Below are 18,157 nucleotides of genomic sequence, written 5' to 3' on the forward strand. Positions count from 1 at the left end.
GGCTTAAACAAGGCTGAGGGATTTGTCCCTCAGCTGATAAACTGAAATCTGGACTTTGATTCCAAAACCTTTTTTCCAAAGAATTCCAGATAACATCCCTGCGTTAGGAGAATGCAGTAGGAGAGTTTCACCAGAGCCCCTCATCATGTCTGCTTATCCTTCAGGTAACTTATTTTTTTCAGTGGATATTTTTGAGGCCAATATCTACACATGATGACAGAATCATGAAATTATCTGAGCTATATGTAAGAATCTCTGGGAGGAAGAATGCCATTCTACCTGGGAATGGTAGGAAAAATTTCTTGGGAGAAACTGCCTTTGAGCTGATTCTTGAGGGACAACTAGGATTCAACTGAGAAGCTATTGGAGGGACAGGCCTCCAGCATTCCAGGGCCACTGTATCTGTTTCTGTCTGGAATGCATTCCACCCCTCCCCCCAAGTCTTTAGAGCACATGCCCCCATCTCTGTGGGCCTTCCTTGGCCAGCGGATCTGAAATGGTACCCCACCATACTCCCTTCCCCTTCCATGCTTTATCTCCTCTCATCAGATTTAAGCTTAATGAAGGCAGAGATGTTGGTCTGTTTTGTTTGCTCTTGTGTCCCCGGCACAGCACGTAGAAGAGTGCTGGGTAACGTTGTAGGGACACAGTATTTCCTGAATTGAATACATCTAGACGAAGAGTAGCCAATTAATAGCTACATTTTTTGAGCACAGCAAGGCAGAAACATAGCCTCTTCTTCATTTCAGAAAGATTATGCCAGCTGCAGTATTTGGATTGTATACTGTAGACTGACAAATTCAAATCTTACAGGGCCCAGGCAGGAAAGAAGTGTGAATCTGAAAGAATGCAATCAGTACATAGGACAGTGAGTGGTAGGGCTTGTGGTACCTACCTGCTTAAAGGCATTCGAATTAAAACAAATCTGCCAGCCAGGTTTGGCCCACTGGCTACCAGTGTGCCTAAATCAAGGAACTGCTATAGATCAGATTTGCACAATAACAAGATCGCTGAGGTTGCTGTGCAGCTTACTGTCAGGTGGTGGTCAAAGAAGGGTGGGACTGTACAGGTAAGTACATCAGCTAGAGAAGGATGCACAGTCCTGCTGAGAAATGATGGGGTCCTAACGCGGTTGTGAAAGCACGGCAGAGAAACAGGATTTGAGTTATTTTAGGAGGTAGGATTAATAGGTGATGATGAGATCTGTTTCTATTTTTTGTTTATAAGTAAGTAAAACTGTGGTGAATTTTTTTTTTTTTTGGCTGAAATCTAATGTCTTCAGGAGACCAAACATGAACATAACTGTTAAGTATTTATCTTAGGTTTCCAAGTGTTTTCCAAAAAGGTAAATTTGAAGTGTAGCCATGGAACAGAGTACATCCACTACCCACAGTAAAAATAAGTTTACTGAGCATTTGCTACATGCTAGGGAGGCATTTCTTCTTGGCACCTTACATATAAGTACATTCGAATCCTCTAAACTGTCCTTTAATATAAGTCCCATTATTAACTTTATTTTAGAGGTGAGGAAACAGGCACAGGAGGTCCCATTGTTGGACAGTGGTAATTGTGAGAAATTCTTTGCTGTACAGAATATAAATTTGCCTTCCTGTAAGGCCTACCTTTTGCTCTGAGTTCTTGGAGCTGCAGTACAGTGTAATGTCTGCATGTGGAGGAAATGTCAAATTATTCTTTTAAATCAAATTACATGAGTCCCCATCTTGCCACTTGGCAGGATACTCAATCTCAGTCCTCTAAGGTTAGACAAGATTGAAGGGAGAGTCACCTGGTGCCTAGAATATAGAAGGGGGACATTCTTGTCTTCAGTCCCTCATGGTCACTGCTGAACTCATCTTAATGACTAACTCTAAGGTGTCCTTTGAAGGCAGGTGGCACCACAGATTCCAGACTTCGGCACAGTGATATTTTTTACTCCTGGAAGTGCAAAGTGCACTTTTGATTCGAGTGCAGCCTGTCCTACACCCCATGCAGCCATTCCTTTGATGTCTTACTCAACGAGATTTGCATTCCAGCTTTTCCCAGAGCCTACTGACCATCTTTTCAATTTGCAGACTTTCTCCTTTCCAAAACTGACTTGTGGGAAACAGGCTAGGAGAAAATGTTGTTTGCAAGCAACATCTGCTTTTTACCCCAGAACACACATCTTCCCTGAACGCAAAGATCCAACCTGGAAAAATACAAAGTGAACAAAATCCAAATGATTGGAAAGGTTAAGTCTTTCAACTTCTCAAGGTGGCTTAGTTTCCCCATTTGTAAGTTGGGGGAAATATCGTTTTGAGATTGGTTTATGAGTGTTTAGCCCAGTGCATGTAATGGCAATCACTCAATAATGGTACATGTATTATTTGCAATAGGCTTGTTTTAGCTGCCTGATGACCCTTCGTCTGTGATCGGCACATGCTCCTTTTGAGGGAATGGCTCTTCCCCAACTGTCCTAGCCAAATGAATCCAAAAGCAGCTCCCACCTTATGAGTTGGCTAAAGGATGGCTAATAGTATTCACTTCCCTGGCCATAGGGACTGATTGGCCAAGGGTTGAGCCCATGGCCCTAGCCACGCATACCTACTTATATAACTACTAAGTGTCGTGAAAGAAAGAGACAGAGGGATCTGATCTTGTCTAAGAAGCTCAGTCTAAGGCTGTTGAACTTTGGACAAGTGATTTCTCCATTTTGGGCCTTAGGTTTTCCCTTCTATAAAATCAGAGGACTGAGTGGGAGGTTCCAGAAGGGCTACATCTGGGCTCTGGCAGGTTCCTCTCACCCACTTGCTGCTTCATGTACAGGCTGCTTCTTGGCTCTGCGGAAGGACCAGTGTAAAGGGTTCTGTTGTGGCTGCCGTACCTAGCAAAGCACACCCTGCTATTTTACTTTCGGCTTCCTGTTTACCTTCCTCTTTGCCAGTTACATAACAAAGTAAAGGAAATTGGAATCAAGTGACCGCTACCAAATTTGAAGGCTACTACAAGCTTGTAGTTCTGAAATTCACATTGCTCTGAAAACCAAGTTTTTTCTTGAGTTTGTTGGCAAACTCATTTGGCAGCAGTATTTGACCTGAAATTTGTATGAATATGAATACATTTTATTGTGGACATAAGTGTTTTTACCATAGGTTCTATACCCTGCCATGGATCTTTTATAGAACAGATGTATTACCTCCCTAAAATCTGAAAACTTCTGGCTGTGGGGATTTTGGGTAGGGGATTATAGACCTGTACTACTACTAGGTCTTTATCTAGTACTTTCTGGGGATAAAAAAAATTTCCCATGTGTGATTTTATAATCCCTGTGATACTAGCACTGTGGGTGTCATGCTTATTTTACAGATGGGCAGTTCAGCTGTTTATTTAGCACAATATGTATGACAAAAGTAGTGGCCAAATCAAGAGGGGAAATCTTGAAATATGGCTGAATTTGGATAAGTGGGATGGAAAGAGGTGGCATGGTGTAGAAAAGGCTGTTTGAATAGGATTCTGAATAAAGTACAGTTGACCCTTGCATAGTGGGAGTGTTAGGGGTGCCTACCTCAGTCCTGTGCAGTCGAAAATCAAGTACTGCTATTTCTGCCTCCAAAACAAAGGGACTAGTAAATGACTCACCCAAGGGCAGGAAGCTGAGAGTTTGGATAGAATCAGGACTCAAACCCTAATTCTTTTGATTCCCCATATTGTGATCTCCAATCAAACACTAACCTTCCCCCCTGTAAAATGGAAATACAGGTACTATATTTATTGGAAAAAGATACCCACGTATAAGAGGACCCAACACAGTTCAAATCTGTGTTTAAGGGTCAACTGTGCGTATTTTAGACTATCCCTTGGTTGAAATGGAGGTATAATCAGAGATAAGGAAATGAGTGGGTCAATCTTCTGAGAGTATAGTCAGAAAACAAACATGGCCCTTCCTCTCATGAGGCTTACGATCACAAGGGGGTGATAATCCTACAAAACCAAAATGGCCCCTGTGACTAGTGCTACCTAGAAGACTTAAGTCTTTAGTAAGAGCCAGTGTAAATCCACCTAGAAATAACATTTTTGGCATATGGCCTTCGTTTTTCCTAACCATACATATGCATGAAATATATCCCTTTAACAAAACTGGGGTCATCCTGCTCTTTTCACTTAAAGGTTTGACACAGATTGTGGCAGAGGAGAGAGCTAAATGAGCTGTTTCATCCTTTTTGGCCGAAGATTAGCATTAGTCACTTAGGAGATTTGTAGACACAGCCCAGTTGTGTTTATAGTATGTTTCTGAAATGCAACCGCTTGTCTGCTGAACACTGGAGGCAGATGCAGAGAGCAATGCAGTAAGAAGTCCACATGGCAAGGCAGTTCACGGAGCCGGGAATTCAGGCTGTTTGGAAGCTCAGAACCACCAGCCATCCAAACAACTTTCCACCCTCTACAAATATGTGTTCAGAGGGGATTAATGGAGTATTCAGACTCAGAACGACTGGCACCACAGCCAGAGCTGGTTTCTCTTGTTCACTCAGCTAAAGCACAACTGGTGACAAGGGTAGACTGAGGGCGAGTTCTTTCCCTCAACCCAGGTTTTCTGGTCGGGAGTTTAAAGTGGCTCAGGAATTTAAAATGGCTCTGATGCCATTCTCTGCTTCATTTCATTCAGTTCTGAAAGAAACCACACTAACTCAGGGTCCAGATCTTTTTCTGCTTAAAAAGCTTAAGTGGGGGGCTTCCCTGGTGGCGCAGTGGTTGAGAGTCCGCCTGCCGATGCAGGGGACACAGGTTTGTGCCCCGGTCCGGGAAGATCCCACATGCCGCGGAGTGGCTGGGCCCGTGAGCCATGGTCGCTGAGCCTGCGCGTCGGGAGCCTGTGCTCCGCAACGGGAGAGGCCACAACAGTGAGAGGCCCGCGTACCGCAAAAAAAAAACAAAAAACAAAAAACAAAGCTTAAGTGGATATTCCTCACATTAGTTCAAAGTCCACTGTCTTTTGGAGAGAAAGAGCAAAACCATTTATTTTAGAACCTACCTGAACTCACTTGGCAAACATGTTCTAATTGGTGTGCAGAAAGACACATTTAACCAGCTCTACATTCAGTCAACCATTCATGTTAATGATGATAATAGCAAAAAGTGAAATTGTATAATCAGGCCAAATTTAGATTAGGCCTCACCCCTCCTCTTTCTTTAGGAAATCAGGAGCCTCCCCACCTTACAGTAGTGCTCCCTGGACAGTGAATGACAAAAGGGGTGAGTCCTGCATAACCCACAGCTGTTGTAATCCGCCCTGCAGGAAATGGTAAAAATAAATGCTTTCTTACGGGACTCGTACATTTATTTTATGTCGCTTAATTTCTAACAAATATATTAAGTTAGAGGAAAATCTTACTTAGCTAGAATTATAGGGCATGGAGTCATTAATTCATTTCCCTGAGATGGTGCCTACTCTTCCTCTCCTTGTGCCCTCCTTGTACTCAGCATGCAGTTCTACTGTTGCACTTACCTAATGCCTTCTTGAAGAGGACATGCCACACCTCTGAAGCCATAAGCCAAGCATAGTAGCTTGCATAAGTACAGGCCCAAATATCTGTTGAATACTCTATATGGAAACATGATGAAAACTTGTCACCACTGACTTTAAATGTAAAGAAAACTTTATCATCAATTTGGACAAAGGAGAATTAGAATTCAAGTCCAGTTTATATGGCAGTTCCTCAGTGTTCTTCACAGAATAAGTAGACTTTAGAAGTACATTCGAGTTTACTTCTTAGAACAAGCAAAATGACATTTTAAGTACAGTTGACCTGTGGACAACGCAGGGGCTGGGGCGCTCTCTATGCAGTTGAAAATCCGCGTATAATTTACAGTCTGCCCTCTGTATACAATTCCTCTCTCGTCCAGTGTCCCACGTCCACGGATTCAACCAACCATGGATCATGTAGTGCTGTAGTATTTACTACTGAAAGAAATCTGCATATAAATGGACCCATTAAGTTCAAACCTATTTAGTTCAAGGGTCAACTGTGTATTATGTATCCTAAATAAGTCACAGAAGCTAGTATAAAAACAAATTAAGATAAAAAACAATCATGTTCGGAAAAGGAAAAACACACACATACAGATGTCAAAGATGCCAGCACAATACTAAGGGTAAATAAGAAATAAGGTTATAGAAAATTGGTATTAGAAGACAGAGATTAATGCAGATATTTAAATACATAAAATCAGTCCATAACTGCGGGGGGGGGGGTATGACCCTTAAGATTCTGTAAAGGATAAACTTGATTATTAAAGAGCAGAGTCGATTTTATGATAAAAAGTTTATAATCAGTAGACTTATGTGATAAAGGAAGGTCATTTGTAGGGAGAGAGATTTATATGGTTTTCCACATTAGCACTTTTCATGAATATGGATTATAGTTAGGAAAACCTGTATTATTTCTGATTTGGTATTTAGTAGAGATATAGAGCTGGTTACACACCCCCTAGCATCATCAGCACACATCTTGCCTATGAAAATTCATCAGCCCCAATTTTCAAAGTGCCCACTCTTAATTTTCCATTGAGAGTAAATCAAATACTGTGACAAAAGTTTTTTTGCAAATTCACATGTGCCATATACACTGCACTGCAAAAGAAGGAAACAAAATGTTTTTAATTAAATAGTTCAGAGGAAGAGAAACAGGTGAATAGAGGTCCACAGACCAAAGGATCTCTCTGGAGGAAAAAAAAAAAAGACAAAAATATATCATTCACCCATGAGGTCAAAGGGATCAGGAGCCACCAAAACACTAGTTCACGCACTTCGTCTAGGAGCAGAAGGAACAGAAGTTGTATATATTTGCATTGTAAACAGTGTGCATTATACAAACTTAAAATCTATAATTAAAACCTACTCAATCTAATAAAAATCATTCACAAAGCATTATATAGGCAAATATGTTTAAAAAAATATTTTAATAAGCATATTCAGAATGGCAGACAGGCAATAGGGGAAGGGAATTTCCTAATAGTGCAAAATTACTATGCATAAATTTTAAAACATCTAATTCATAATTTTAAATGCCTATTTGAATATTACTTCAAATACATTTGAAAGCTCAACAGATTTGTGTTGAACTGAGTTACAAATTTTGAACTCTTGAAAGCACATCATCATAAAACAGAAAACCATTCCAAATGAAGATAGATAGATAGTGCTTTGCTGGGGGTAGGTATGGGGTGAGGGAGACTAAGTAACTATTAACGAAGCCTTCTTTTCCCAATGCAATTTGTCAAGAGTTCAAGAGTTATGAAATGTACTAAATCTTAAGCAAATTAAATTCATGGTATTACTAAAAATTTTTAAAGTAGTGCAATGACATCAAGTTATAGTGGCTGCATTATGAAGAACAAAGTACTGTGTGAAATACCTGTATAAACATAAAATACAATTAAATATTTCTCTATGAAAAGCTGAGCATTATGTATTATAATAGTGGAATGTCTTTCATTAGGCATACTTTAAAAAGATCAAGAAAAGTAAAATTTCCTAACATGTATACAACATGTGCCGTATTTGCAAACATGCCTGAGAATTTAAAATGTTCCTGTAATGTTAGTCTGCAAGAACTTCACAAGCCTGCAAACAAAATGCATCTTTCAAAAAAAAGGTGAAAATGGCAACTCTAATATTGCAACAACTTAAAGTTCACCATCACTATTTCTATAGACCACCTTTGACAAAGAGCTAGGACACTTTGGATTCGTATAATAAAATCTGATTTAGAAAATGGATAGTGACCATCTGCAAAAGCTGCCATTCTGGAAAAATTAATGTTCTAGGTAAAACAAAAACAAGAAGTTGTTCACGCTTCTCAACACTTCCACCCAAAACTTTGATTTAGTTGGATGTGTATGTAACAACAATGAATCTACATCATATGAAGTCAAGTGTTGTAAAGTGGCTTTTAACACTGTTTGGGGAGAAAAAGTTGTTCACATTGGTGGAGGGAAGCAGTCTGAACATAGGTTAATAGTAATACTTCATGGGGGATAAGGCCTAAACCAATTTCTCAGTGCAAACCTCTACTACTCAATTGCATTAGACAGTTGAGCCATTAAAAACAAGACTGCAGAAGATTTATTTTAAAAAGGCATTGGCTCTTTGATGGCTGAAAATGAATCAGTAGAAGCATTTGGGGTATGCCTGTGTGATAAAACAAGAATAGTTAATAATCTTTTATAAAAGTTTGGATATAGGTTGGTCTATCAGCTGTATAAAACTACATTTTTTAAACAAGAATTTTGCACTAAAAATAAAATGGCACTATTGTAAGGCTATGCAAATGGATGATCCTATTTGTAATCACACAGAGCAGTGGTTACTGAATACCTTATTTTCATTTTGGAAATACACTATCAATCAAATCTGAAAAGCTGGATTGTTAACTGGAAGTCTAAAAACTTCTAACTTTATCACTTTTTCCTCATAAAATCAGTACTGTTGCCTGCCAACTCCTTGTGTGTGCCAACATCTAAGTATCACTTGACCTTTTCCCCTGTTTATTTAATGCAAAAATGGGAAATTTTGTAATGCATATAAAAATAACTGAACAGGATTCTGGTCAGCATGATACATTTAAGCACTTAAGCCAACATTAAACTTTTGTCTTGATTCAAAAATAATTTTGAAAATTATAGCAAATGCAAAACAAACTATGTGATCTAAGTATCATGCTTAATTTCAGAGTTCTCAAACTATTTGTCCTTAAGTAGAAACTTGAAAAAAACAAATGTTCACAATCCTTTATGAATGCTTTTACCACCTGGATATAAGAAACATGACTTAGTTACTACACAAACACTTAAAAATTCATTAGAAAAACCTTAGCAAAATAAAATGAAAGCTGACAGACTCAGAATATCAATTCCTCTCATAAAAGTTTACCAACTGTACAAGTTAAGAAAATTATACAAGCTTTTGTATTAAGAAAGGACAGCTCAGTCAAGACATATGTACTGTAAAAATCTTCCAAAGGCTACAAAGAATCTGGAAAAATACAGAATGTATTTCTTAAGCCCAGATAAGAATATGGAAAGACATCATTGATGTCAACAATTTTACATATACAAACCTGACTTGGTTTATTTTTAAACTTCTATATATAAAAAAATCATGCTAGCATAACTTTCAGGATTCATAAGGGTTTCCTTAATAATGATAACTCAATTTGTATGGAGAAGAAAAATGTCATAAAAGACATTTCAAGAAACTCAGAAAAATTGGTGTTAATCAGAAATTTGAACTTGTTTTTTTCTTCTCTGCCATCAAACTAAGCAAAAAGTACCTTGTAGTGAAATTTTAGGATTAATACATCAAATGAGAAGGTACAGATATATCTTTCAAATTTACTAAACTATTTGTTTTATATCCTTAAAAGGGCCTTCACAATTTTAAAGTAAAAAGTCTGCAAAAGGCAGAATTATGAAATCTTATTTACTAAAGTTAGGACAATTCAAATTTTCAAATTTTAACCAACTGCTTCAAGGAAGTCAACTTTTTAAGGTCACCCATCAACCCTGAAAACTTTAGTCACACCAGAATTTACTCCAAAGAAAGTAAAATAAGTCTAAAATTTAGTCGTCTGTGTTTTCAAGTTCTTCAAATTTTCCATGTGAGACTGCATCTTGGAAAAATTCAGAAGAACCCGGACTTTCTTTTCCATTGCTGTTCACCCTTCGCCTTTTGGCAGGTCTCTCACTTTTTTCATCAAAATCACTTTCATTTCTTGCAGTCGTATGGGCAATTTTTGGGTCAGTGGTAAGGTTATCTGTTTCATAACCATTAGTATCCATATCTGTGTGAAGTGGTTTCTTACTTCCACCTGTTGGTCCATTAACGTGTAACCCTTCAACTTTCACTTCTTCTTTGTTTAATGTTTCACCTGGTCCGTTAGATGACACCCCTAAGTTGGAAGAAACATGAATGAAACTGCTAATATTAAAAAGCTAAATCTGTAAACTATTATAACACAGCTATAAACAGCTGTAAAATAACTTTTTATTGAGCAAGTGAGGTATCAAATCTGTGTATACATATGGTTTGAATTCTGGCTTTATTTACTTTAGTAGCTGTGTGACCTTAGGCATGTTATTTACACTCTCGTACCTCAGTTTCATCACATATACAATGAGGATAACAACAAATTTATAGGATTGCTGTGAAGATTAAATAAGTTAATAAATGTAAAGAATTAAGAACAGAATTTGGCATATATTAATAACATGCTGGTATTATACGTAGCAACAAATAAGCAATGGATCCAGCAGTCTAAATAAGCTGAGTTAAAGCAAAGATATGCATGAATTATTCAGATTTAGCAAAAAGGCCAAAACTTTCTAAAACCATGAAAAAATTATATTCTTTCTTTAGAAGTTTGAGTTTTCTACTGCCGTATATAAAAAGCAGGATGACACGACGTTTTCATTCTTAATGTAAATCTACAGGTATTATGCTTTAAGGGTAAAGATCATATGCTATATTTACCTAAACAGATTTAAATATTCTGTCATAATGTTAAATTAATTCTTGCACTGTCCAAGCGTACACTTGAAAATGCTAAAAGTAAACACAAATTCCTTCATAACAGATTGAGAAAAGAAAGAGTATAATTACTCTAATGAAGTGACAAAAGGTCATGTTAGAGTTGACTGCAAAATGGAGAAATTTTGCCAATACTTAATGTAAAATATAGAATGTGCCACTGGAGATAATTTAAATTTAATTTTCTGAAAAATATTCACTATAAAGAACGAGAGCCTCAAATACACATTTTGGTCCAATAAAATATACTATTTCCCCAGCTCAAAGGTGCACTCAAGTCATGTATGCTTATGCGATTATGCGCCATATGACAGTGGAGGAGTGATTTTGTCATAGTAAGCACAAGAAGCTTGGTGACACTCTCATTAGGTCAAAAAGCACTAGTAGATTTCAAGACATGAATTAAAGCCCCTTACAAAAAAAGACAGTTGGGTTGCAAAGTTCCTTCCTTTCCCTGAAAAACCTGGAAATCTTAATTGTACCTGATGTGAATGGCTTCTGGGCTGAGTAATTTATAAGTAACTTATGAACACTCTTCCTTGGCTAACTGCATGTTATCATCAAATGGTTAAAAAACAAAGAAGGAAAAGAAAGGGAAACAATTTATTTGGTGTTATCAGCAAATAAGAAAAGACAGAAATACAGTAGTCCCTGGCATCTGTAGGGGATTGGTTCCAGGACCCCCTCGGATACCAAAACCCATAGATGCTCATCCCTTATATAAATAAGACAGCACGAAAAATTCATATGACCCATGTACTTTCAATCATCTCTAGATTTCTTATAATACCTAATAAAGTGTAAATGCTATGTAAATAGCTGTCAGCACAGAGCAAATTCAAGTTTTGCTTTGTGGAATTTTCTGGAATTTTTTCTTTCTTCAAATATTTTTGCTATGCAGTTAGTTGAATCTGCAGATGCAGAGCCCATCGATACAGAGGGCTGACTGTACTACCAACCGTCTGCCTCCCTGAGTTTCCACCCCTAGTCCCAAAGTCAGTCTCAGCTTCTTATTCAACTTCAGGATGGATATGATTGGCATTAGAAATCATGTCAATGAACCTTCTTGAATCAGGAAACAGCTGGGCCCTAATATTTGTTTGGCTTGTTCTTAGAGGGGAAGTAGTGAGGGAATAGAGAGGAGTCATTAAATGAAGAAAGTATATTCACCACAGTAATATTAAATGCCAGTGTGAGAGCAAAGATCAGAACAAAGTTCAAATTCTTCACAGTATTCCTCTTCTAGTTTCTGTCAGGGGGAGGTTAGCTCTCCACTGGCCCTCCCCTAAAGCTGTTACATCAGAATGCAGGTGGGCAGAGCTTGTCTCTAATTCACCAGTTTCCTCCTAAAAAGGACTGGAGGATTTATTACTTTCTGCTTAGCAATGGTCTTACTTAAGACTATTTTAATTAAAGTAGAAATCAAGATAATTCTCTGACTAGGTGTTACTGATCAGCTCAGTGATCCTTGGTCCACTGTATATTTTAAACAAGAACACTATCTGAATCTCAAACATATTAGTATGCTTTTTGCTTCTCTTTTTCATGGACATAAAAATGAATGTTTCTGTACAATATTAATGCACAGGCTGACACCTGCTTTATCTTTACTCGTCCTTCAAGGTTATTATGTTATCAAGGAGGAAAATATTTTAAAGAGTGCCCTTGTTATCTGCTTCTTTTCGTTTATATGCTTAAATCAGTTTCCTAATAAAGTGTTATAAGCTCTGAAAGTATTTCATAAATATCTGTGTATTTCTGATGTGAAATGGCTGGAGTTTCGGTCTAAGACTTAACAAGAATACTTACATCTAAACATTCCAACCTGATAAGAAAACAGATGCTATTTTCTTAATTTCTTAAAAGAAATTTGATAGTATACTTTATTATATATACTTTTTAGTGATATCAATGGGAATTCTTTCCAACTGACTTGTACATATTCTGTGTGTTAGTATATATGTATGCTGATACTATGTTTCATCTGGTATTTACAATTATGACTTCAGTTCTGCTTTGGAAGTTTAAGAGACACCAAAACTGAATTTTCCAAGCTACTGAAAGAAAAGTGCCCGTCACTATGAAGAAATCTAAGTGTTCTTTGGTTGCTTACCATTTTGATTACTATTGCTTATAGTGCCATCTTCTTTCTCAGACTGGCTGTTACTACTGTTTGAGGCAGTTGGGGGAGGGGATGGTGCTCGACTAGAAGCAGCACTTTCACTTTCATCTAGAAGACGATCCATGTAATCCCTTAAAATTGAGTAGAATAATAAAACAATTATTTTCTTATATTAAAAACAGCTGAAAATTAAAATGACTTAAGTTAAATTTAGAAGGCTTTATTAGCAAATATATCCTAATTTTCACTTACATTTATTCCAGTGCCTCATCTATGACACCAGTATCTGAACATTTAAATGGAAAAGCTCCTTTTGGTTACATGTTTGTAGGAAAAATATGTAAGTCCTCTACACTAGCAAATTTTAGAGACCTATAGGAAGTTTTAAAACTTTAAAAACTGTAGGCAAGTGATCAGAGGGGCCCAACTAAAATCAGAAAATCTGTAAATGAAGAGGCAGGGATGATGTCAATCAGGAGGAGTACAGAAGAATGGCTAAACAGACACAGGTTGGAACTGTAAAGCTCATAAAGACTACTGGATGGCTACGGCAATACCTGAAAGACAAATTAGGACCTAATAATGAATTACCTTCCTGTTACCTTCTATATTACCTTTCTGCTAGAGCTAAGCTATAGTAAGCTCACTAAGTTCCTGGGCTTATCTGCCAGCTGTATCTGCCCATATATTGTTAGAGGTGAAGTTACTTCCTTCCCTAAGTCATTCCTAACTGTATGGCATGGGAAGACATTTGTGGTTAAGTGACATTGGGTTGAGGTTAGAAGATCTGAACGAAATACTTCTCTCTCTCAGGTCTAGTGTCTTTACCTATAAAATGCATGTAACCATACATGACCTATCTACCACACAGGGCTGTTGTATAAGATATGTGTAGCGAAGTGTTTTATGAACTATGAAGTGCTATTAAGTCACTAGAATAAAGGTCAGCAAACTATGGCCTGTGGGCTGGCCACCTATTTTTGTGGACAGTATTTTACTGCAACACAGCCACATCCATTCACTTACACACTGTCTATGGCTGCTTTTCACAATAGCAGAGCTAAGTAGTTGCAAGAGAACTTAACGCCTGCAAAAGCCTAAAACATTTACTCTCTAGCTCTTTACAGAAAAAGTCTGCCATCACCTGTGCTGGAATAGTTCCCTGAAAGCAGGGAGTTTAGTCTGCTTTATCACTGCACCACCAGTGCCTAAGTTGTGCACGGTGCAGAGAAGTGCAATAAAAACCAAAATACCTTATTTATTTTTAAATTCCCTCAGAATAAGTATAACAAATAGTAAGGCAAATCCTATCTTTTAGAATTTTGTGAGCGGCGTTAAGAAAGAATGTGGACAAGAAGGAAACCACGGAAGGGCTTTTGGGACTTTACTGAAAGTCTGTGGTAACAGTCTAGAACAGACTAGTAACTATAGTTTTAATCTCAAACTACGTGATCACGTTGTCGTTTATATACAGGGACATACATTATAAATGTGTAGTTTATAATATAGGGATGTAGAATCTGACCTCAAGAAGCTTCCAACAGGTTAAGAGTACAAACTAACACATATCAAAGAAACATATATGACCACGAACTAATCAATTTAACATTCTAGGCCTTATTTTCCTTATCTATAAATGGAGGGAATGAAATTTCATGGTCTTTTAAGATCTCTTTGGCTTTATGTCATTCACCATTACAGAACAATCACACAGAAACAGAATGAGCATGATGAATGCAATGCCAAAGGGACTTCAGAAGCTAAAGCTAACAGAAACAGATGATGCATGAGGAAGAATTGTTGGAAATAAATATGGCATAGTGGGAATGGGTAATGGAGGATGTTAAAAGCCACGCAAAGGAAGCTAGAAATGACTAGATATCAAAATTATTTTAAATTTCTGAATATAACAATGATATTGTGAAAGACTTATTACTATTATTTCTTAAAGGTTAATGGCATCCAGAATGCTTAAGAAAGGAAGAGTCAGGTAGACCGTACAGGAGGCTGGAGTAGCATTCAAATAGTTCGAGTTATGCTGAGTTAATTTTTACTTTGAAAAAAATTATTTGCAAGGCTGTTACAGCAAAATCTTCAATTTGTATATGGCTACCAATTCTTCCAGGCAGGTAGTGAACTGACAGAATCCACAGTAGGATCTTTCAAAGGCCATTTATAGGCAGAAAAGTGGCAATGTGCTTCATTCTGGTGAACAAATGGAAGGTAACAATGTAACAGAAAAATGAGCAAATAACTTTCAGGATAATCTGCTCTTAACTATTGATTCTGACTAAGGAGGAAAATTTTAAAATTCAGTCCAATTTTTGTCTAAAGGCATTAACTTAATGTTTTGTGCGGTCACTTAAAGTGCAACTATTAACAGAAAGAGAAGGTCCTGGAAGCAAACTAGAAAAATATCTTCATGCCTACAGAAAACCACAATTTCTCCCAATCTGGAATATACAGTCTGGTCGTGGCTTCTTATAGGAGATTTAACACAGCTAAAAGGGACAAACAGGAGTAAAAGAATTATAGTTTTCAGTTAAAAAAACAAAAAACTTTATAAAAGACCCCGGAGGGGATATAACTGAAGCCTACAAAAACACAGTATTCTTGTCTAGGGGGAAAAGCATTTCTTCACTTCCTACCATAACACCAGGGAACATGCTGTTAACTCTTAAAGCCTGAGAAAAGAGAAGATATGGGATTACTTTTAACTGAGACTACTCCACCTACAGAATACTTAAACCTTAAGGAGAATCAAGGTTACAAATATAAATATCTTCAAAAAGTTTTCAGAAGCTACGGAGAGATTATTAGAAAAACTAAAATGTTTGGCAGCACATCCCTACCTAACCTGTTGAGCTTGACATCACAGAGGACCAACTAAGCCAGCCCACAACACTTCCCTTGGTGATGCTTTCTGAAAGAGAAAACTGGATGAACCATGGGTCTGACCCAGCATGGCAATTCTTATGTTCTTACTGCTGGTGACGACAGATTGCCTGTAGTTCATGTGTGAACATTATTTCTGAAATGGGTGAAAAAAATGAAAGATGTTACTATTGCTTTTCCCTATAGAATAGCTTGAAAACTGACTATTTTAAGATATACTCTGAAGACTAGATAGCTGTTTCTAGTTCTACATCACTGTGCCTCAACACTACCAATAAATACAAATTTAACTATAAATTGATAACAGTAAGCAATTATATAAAATTTGGAATACTGTTATATATAAAATTCTACTCATTATGAGATTTGAACAAGGGAGAATGAGGCACAGAGTCCAATGTCTCATGACTTCCAGGGGCAATCATACCCATTTATTCCCTTTTAGATAATTCTGCTTTGGATTTTAGAGTGTTTGATCCTCCAAGGAAGTGACCAGCAGAGACACCTGTAAATGAACATGACCAAGAAATAGTGCAGCCTAGGAGTTTGAAAAGCACAAGCAAATATGCCTATAAGCATATCTTCCAAAGGCAGTTATTTGGCCAGGCTTAAGAACTTCAGTGGTGCATGGTGACCAAATGAAGTCACAACTTTGCATTATTTTTATTCCATAAACATTAGGGAATACTCAAGGTATTGGCAAAGTTAATTTGTATATGGTAAAGTCAATTCCACCACAACAAATTCATCAGCATTTTAGAGCAACTCACGTGAAATGAAGGGTTCAATACTCTATGTACTATATACTTAAGTAACAAATTGCTAGTGGGAGTGGGAACAGTGTTTCATTCCACAGCTAGACTGAATGAAGCTAAGAGAATTTGGTGCGTGGGGAATGGATCAGACATATAGGCATTTTGCTTAAAAACAGGATATAATAAACTATACTCCCTCTATCACTGGGAGTTAGCTAAAGGTACATTACTTATTAAATATTATTTGTTAAAGGAAAAGGTTTCAGAATATTTAGGGAAAGGGAAGTCATCATGCACATGTGCACCTCTCTATAAAAAACTTTGTAATAAAAGAAAATGCAATTTTACCTAACTTATTATAACCCTACGTCTTTTCCCTTTGATATCATCTATATCCAAATCTGATTTTGGTTCCCAGAATCAAAAATAGATTGGGAAAGGAAAAATATTAATTTCCCTTCCTCTTTAAAGGGCCTCTATTAGGCATATGGCCCTATAAGTTTTAGAAAAGATAGTCTCTCTTATTCTTACTGCTCTCTCTCAGTGTTATTAGATCAAAACTGTATGCGCTTATACTGAATGGAATAGAATTTAACAAAAACATGCCTTCACAGCTGTTCTGATCCATTTCCTCTCAGGAATACTACTGAAAACATACACTCTTAACATTCGCTTTGATAAATTTGCTGTCTCAAGATGAACTGTAGTTTACAATGTATTTATAATACACTGAAAAGTCTAAATGCCCTATGAAGATGTCAATAAATGGATAAATTGAAACTAATGTAAACTTTTATCCTAGCAAGAGAAAGAAGATTCTAAAAATTACAATTTTCTCAAGAAAAATTTAGAAAAGCTTAGCAAAAATGACTCAAAAGAAAAAATACTCACGTGACACCAGGATGAAGATTATATTTCTTTTTTCCAAATCGCGTTTGCTGAGCAAAGAAATCGTAACGTTCAGATTTTTTCCACATATAATAGAATGCTACACATTCACCAACTGACCTTGTTCGAACCTATAAGAAACAAATACTTGTTTTTAACAAGTATCTCCTCCTTAAAGGAGTTATCTCATGAAAAATACCTGAAGTTTGAAAACAAATTTAGCTGGTCTTTAAGTAATACATAATACCACTTACAAAATACAACACTGTAGCAGCCGTGTTAAAAATTACTCTTTCTGAACTCCCATTAAGAAAAATAATACATTGGCAACAGGTCTTCAGATATTTAGCATTATGCTTTTTTTTAACCTTTTAATTTTTTTTAACATCTTTATTGGAATAATAGTTGCTTCACAATGCTGTGTTTCTCCTGTATAACAAAGTGAATCGGCTATATGTATACATATATCCCCATATCCCCTCCCTCATGTCTCCCTCCCACCCTCCCTATCCCACCCCTCTAGGCGGTCACAAAGCACCAAGCTGATCTCCCAGTGCTATGCAGCTGCTTCCCACGAGCTATCTATTTTACATTTGGTAGTGTATATATGTCAATAGCATTATGCTTTTAAAGAGACTATCATATGTTCATTTACTATAAAATAAATACCCCTTTATTGAAAATGTCTGGAAGTGGCATTTGAATTAAAATAATGTTATAAACAATTTGCAAATACTTTTACTCACAGAACGCCTAGGGAGACTGCCTTTAAATTCCCATTTAAAGGATTCTCTTACTAATCCCAACACTGATCCAGACTCAGTTACTTACTTTCTAGAAAGGCTGAAAGTATTCCCCAGTGAGTTAAAAGCTATTATAGTAACGCTAATACTTCGTTTACTAAATTACTCCAGTGGCTTACTGTGCTAT

At 37.0% G+C, this 18,157-nt stretch overlaps 1 protein-coding gene across 3 annotated transcripts in view; it reads right to left on the reverse strand.

Annotated features, from left to right (window-relative positions):
- Positions 1–8,887: 8,887 nt before the first annotated feature.
- MIER1 (MIER1 transcriptional regulator) overlaps positions 8,888–18,157 on the reverse strand; it is a 54,115-nt gene continuing 44,845 nt past the window's right edge. For all 3 annotated transcript variants that reach the window (XM_082833875.1, XM_082833873.1, XM_082833874.1), the window contains 3 exons: positions 17,231–17,358; positions 12,681–12,820; positions 8,888–9,929 (listed from right to left, as the gene is read on the reverse strand). In XM_082833875.1, coding sequence (XP_082690001.1) covers positions 9,601–9,929; positions 12,681–12,820; positions 17,231–17,358 — 597 coding nt within the window. In that variant the 3' untranslated portion in view covers positions 8,888–9,600. The remainder of the gene's footprint in view (positions 9,930–12,680; positions 12,821–17,230; positions 17,359–18,157) is intronic.

Source organism: Leucopleurus acutus (assembly GCF_964270905.1).
Source record: "Leucopleurus acutus genome assembly, chromosome: 2".
NCBI lineage: Eukaryota > Metazoa > Chordata > Mammalia > Artiodactyla > Delphinidae > Leucopleurus > Leucopleurus acutus.